This window comes from Rhagoletis zephyria, unplaced genomic scaffold (genome assembly GCF_001687245.7).
Source record: "Rhagoletis zephyria isolate East Lansing unplaced genomic scaffold, Rhagoletis_zephyria_1.1 Rzeph_scaffold_01139, whole genome shotgun sequence".
In the NCBI taxonomy this organism is placed as follows: domain Eukaryota; kingdom Metazoa; phylum Arthropoda; class Insecta; order Diptera; family Tephritidae; genus Rhagoletis; species Rhagoletis zephyria.
The window spans coordinates 147,358-152,296 of NW_016158223.1; the positions used below are offsets into that span (position 1 = coordinate 147,358).

The 4,939-nt window shown below is 33.5% G+C and overlaps 1 protein-coding gene across 1 annotated transcript; it reads left to right on the forward strand.

Annotated features, from left to right (window-relative positions):
- The first annotated feature begins 2,427 nt into the window (after window positions 1-2,427).
- Window positions 2,428-2,970, forward strand: LOC108362908 (kunitz-type serine protease inhibitor HCRG2-like). Its single transcript, XM_017616059.1, has 2 exons — window positions 2,428-2,522; window positions 2,684-2,970. The coding sequence occupies exons 1-2, from the start codon at window positions 2,438-2,440 to the stop codon at window positions 2,848-2,850; spliced, it is 252 nt and encodes an 83-aa protein (XP_017471548.1). The 5' UTR covers window positions 2,428-2,437; the 3' UTR covers window positions 2,851-2,970.
- Window positions 2,971-4,939: the final 1,969 nt, after the last annotated feature.

Below are 4,939 nucleotides of genomic sequence, written 5' to 3' on the forward strand. Positions count from 1 at the left end.
GGATCGTCGGTTCGAATCCTACTGAAAGAAGTCTGATGAGGAAATGTGGTGATTTCCGAAATAGCTATCAATTCTACAATTTTTTCAAATTATTGTTGCTTTTCCGCAATAAAAATTTTCATTTAAAACGGCCTCGAGCTCAATATAAATTGTTGAATATAATGGTTATAAAAGCCAAAAAAATAACTTGTACAAAATTTTAAATTTTGAATTAATTGCTTTTTGTTAGATAGTAAGCTATACATTTAGAAAAAAATAATAAACATAAAAAAAACAAAAGAAAAATAGCCAAAACTTATTTAAAATATCGCATTTTTATTTATATGTGCGCCACTGTATGTAAAAGGAATTAGGTTTAAGTTTATAAAAAAAACATCCGTGTTTATGCTGTTGTTTACTTTCCACCGCAAATAGCTACACAAGCCCTTAGAGATATAAAGTTATTGCTATTTCCACCGCAGCCACCGTAAATAAATACTAGGCACCTCCCCACAGTGGGATTAAAGTAGTATCGCCGAATGGCAGCACGACACACACCAGTGACAGGAGGTTGATAGCAAACTGCAAATATACTTGCATGTTAAAAACTCTTAATTTAAAAGATATAAAAATATTTTTCTGGCAAAATACTTGAAGTAATTTTTTTGAACTTTCCTCGAGTTCTTTTCACTTTTATTAAAATATTTTTCTTTTAATTAATTTTTGCTATAAATTAAATACCTCTTTCTGATTCCGCATTAACCGCCAAACTATTCATAAGGACGAATAGCAGAGATATACCCAACAGCACACGTAGACCGATCATTTTCAGTAGTATTCACTATATAACTCTGTCCAGACGATGGCTGCTGTACTAATTAAAAATACAGAAAAATTTACTATAATAAATAAGAAAGAATCAATCAAGAACTCACACAGTAATATTCAGTTTTTCCACTGTTTATTTAAACACGTGCTAAAATCCATATTGTATAAAACTCGCACATTCTTAACGCTCTTATTCAAAATAATTTAAAATAATAAAATTACAAAAGTTGTGTAACTTTATTCATAAACGCTTTTTTAGGTTTACAAAAGCTTTACACAACTGCAACATTTAAACAACGGCTATTGTCTGTTTAAATTTTTTGTAAACAATTTCATTTGTTTATATTTTGTTGCTTTTGGCTTAATTTAATTTTTAATTTTTCTGCGAAAAATATATAAATATGGGTTCTATTCAATTAATTAGTTTATCGGAGGAATTAAGTAAGATTCGGATGTGCAGCTAGAGCTCAAATATAAAAAAAAATAATTGGCATTTTTAGTTGTTTCTTAAAACGCGTGAATATTTTAAAGACCTTAAGGATTCAACAAGGATAGTGTTTTCAAAAAAGCGTGTCAAAATAAAATTATACTATTTTGAATTTTACTAATTCTTGTAAAAAGTTTGAAATTTGCACTTATCTGGTTTTTGTTAGAAATGAGCCATGCTTAAAAAAATAAATAAAAGAAAAGTTACCTAAACTTGCGGAAATTTTGCGTTTCAATTTATTAAGAAACAACAAAAACGTCAAATATTTTTTTATATTTGAACTCTAGCTGCGCGCATAGGTGATTTGGGTTGTCGCACGGTGTAATAAAAGTTGCAAAAATGAGCAGTTTTTACGGAATATTACATTCGAATCTTACTTAATCCCTTCAGTAAACTATTTATTTATTTATTTATTTATTTATTAAGCAAAGTATTCAATACAAAACTTAATGGCTAAAAAATAAAGGAGTACAAGCAGCTAAGGCCATCGACTCTCTATTTTTAAAAGTTACGTATGAGAATATATATAAAATACATTAATTAAGAAGGTACTTGTTGTTACAAAATCAAACAAAAAATTCCAAATCATTTTATATACTTATATTGCATTCCTTGATGAAATTATATATACTAGATATGTTACTTAAAGAAATAGATTTTAAAATAGTAGCTGGGTTGACAGTGCGAAAATGTTTAAGCCTTAATCTCTCCAAAATTTCAGTAAACTAATTAATTGAATAGAATCCATATTTATACATTTTTCACAGAAAAATTAAAAATTAAATTGAGCGAATAGCAACAAAATATAAAAAATTAAATTGTTTACAAAAGGTTTAAACAGACAATAGCCGTTGTTTAAATGTTGCAGTTGTGTAAAGCTTTTGTAAACCCAAACTATGAATGAAGTTACACAACTTTTGTAAACCTATTTTTTTTTTAATTATTATAAATAAGAGGGTTAAGAATGTACGAACTTTAAACAATGTAGATTTTTGCACGTGTTTAAATAAACAGTGGAAAAACTGAATATTACTTTGGGAGTTCTTGATTGATTCTTACTTATTTATTACAGTAAATTTTTCTGTATTTTTAATTAGTACAGTAGTCATCATCTGGACAGAGTTATAGTAAATACTAGGGAAAATGATCGGTCTACGCGTGCTGTTGGTTATACCTCTGCTAGTCGTCCTTATGAATATTTTGGCGGTTAAGGCGGCATCAGAAAGAGGTATTTAATGGCAACAATTAAATAAAAGATAAATATTTTAATAAAATTAAAATGAGCTCGTGGCAGGTTCAAAAAATTGCTTGAAGTATTTTTGCCGGAAAATATTTAAATATACATATACATTTTTTACAAGAGTTTTTAACATGCAAGTATATTTGTAGTTTGCTATCAACCTCCTGTAACTGGTGAGTGTCGTGCTGCCATTCGGCGATACTACTTTAATCCCACTGTGGGGAGGTGCCTAGTATTTATTTACGGTGGCTGCGGTGGAAATAGCAATAACTTTGTAACTCTAAGGGCTTGTGTAGCTAGATGCGGTGGAAAGTGAACAACAGCATATACACCGATGTTTTTTTTATAAACTTAAATCTAATTCCTTTTACATACGGTGGCGGACAAACAAATAGGAATGCGATATTTTAAATAAACTTGGGTAATTTTTTATTTGTTTTTCAATGTTTATTATTTTCCGAGTATATTTCTGCCATGAAAAACAGCTTCTCATAAAAATATATGTAATCGCCATTCGCAGTCGGCGTAAAAACTGTAGGTCCCTCGCCTTTGTGTGACAACATAAGAAGCATAACATAAGGTAATGCTCAATTTCTACAAAAGTTGCAGTTACGTTCATCTTTATTTCAATACGCTGATCAGTGTTGCCATTTGAGCTCTTTTCCGGCTAGAATCCATTTCTTTGATTCGGGTTTAGTCGGGAATCGTGGCTTGAAGCTTCTAGTTAGCTAATGTGTGTCGATATGTTCGGAATTTTTTCCATAAAATATTTCTCACCTTTTTTTCACAATATAGGAAGTCGCACTGCCTTCTTGCAATCTTTCAGGAGTTAAGTATTTAAGTTAATTTCTTTGATGCAGACATCTGCGGCGGGTGCACAATTTTCGTGTATACTCGATCATCTAACAAAACCCGTTTTGCATCATTCTCTATATACGAGCAGAAGTATTGTTCGTTAGCGACTGAGCTCAAGATGAACATGTTGGCCACAACACCCGATTGCTTTTCATACATACTTGATTGGGTTCGGGTGCCTTGCAGCTCAATATACCCGGGTGTTCGAGTTTCAACCCGAGTGTGCACAAAATTTTCTTGATTGGCTTATGGCGTTTTCGTTTCGACAAAAAATGTTGCCTTCTCATCGCGCTCTTCTTTTTGTTTGTGCGTAGAGGGCAAAGAGAAGGTTGCATCATCACGAAGCCTACATCCATGTAGTTATTAAATGTGTGTAGATCGGCAATGCCCAAGCCCTATGCACTCGGTGCACATTTATTTTTTGTAAAAGTACTTATGTACCTAAATAGTTTTAGGCTGTGTGTTCTAATATATACACACAGCATTCCACGCGAAACTATACGAAATAACGGGTGATTTTTTAAGAGCTTGATAACTTTTTTTTTAAAAAAAACGCATAAAATTTGCAAAATCTCATCGGTTCTTTATTTGAAACGTTAGATTGGTCCATGACATTTACTTTTTGAAGATAATTTCATTTAAATGTTGACCGCGGCTGCGTCTTAGGTGGTCCATTCGGAAAGTCCAATTTTGGGCAACTTTTTCGAGCATTTCGGCCGGAATAGCCCGAATTTCTTCGGAAATGTTGTCTTCCAAAGCTGGAATAGTTGCTGGCTTATTTCTGTAGACTTTAGACTTGACGTAGCCCCACAAAAAATAGTCTAAAGGCGTCAAATCGCATGATCTTGGTGGCCAACTTACCGGTCCATTTCTTGAGATGAATTGTTCTCCGAAGTTTTCCCTCAAAATGGCCATAGAATCGCGAGCTGTGTGGCATGTAGCGCCATCTTGTTGAAACCACATGTCAACCAAGTTCAGTTCTTCCATTTTTGGCAACAAAAAGTTTNAAATATTTTTGTCTACTTCGCTTCTAATTTGCGTATGCACAAGCACAAAGCAACAACATTTTCGCATGCTTTGTTGCAACATATTGGCGCCAGTTACCTTCAGCGTAAATTTCATTGTTGTCCTGCATTTTATCGCAATGTTCGGGTGTCCGTTTCATTGTTACACAAATTTTCGGGTTAGCTGCGGGTGTCCGAGTGTGGTGTTCGCTTGTGCTCAATTTATAGCGAGGTCGATCGAACAGACACGTTCGTACTCAAAGCAGCTGTCGGGTGTGCATCTCGATCGAACACACAGTAGCCGAGTGTGGCGTTGGCTTGTGCTCGATTTTTAGTGAGGGTGATCAAAAAGGCTCGATCATACTCAAAGCAGCTCTCTGCTTTGATGTGACCGTGCCATCACCCTTTCTACATTTCTATTCTTTACTTCCCAAGGTTATTTTCATGTCGCTCTCTCTTCTATTTATTTATTAACTTGTCGCGCAAAAAAAAGTATCGTTAAGCAGGGATCACACGATTTGTGCATTTGTACACAAAATGCCAAAT

What these genes read in the sequence shown, in the direction of transcription:
- LOC108362908 (XM_017616059.1), top strand. Translation starts at nt 2,438, where the DNA reads ATGATCGGTCTACGCGTGCTGTTGGTTATACCTCTGCTAGTCGTCCTT. An exon ending in TAAGGCGGCATCAGAAAGAG is followed by an intron (nt 2,523 to 2,683) that starts GTATTTAATGGC and finishes GTATATTTGTAG; the next exon opens with TTTGCTATCAACCTCCTGTA.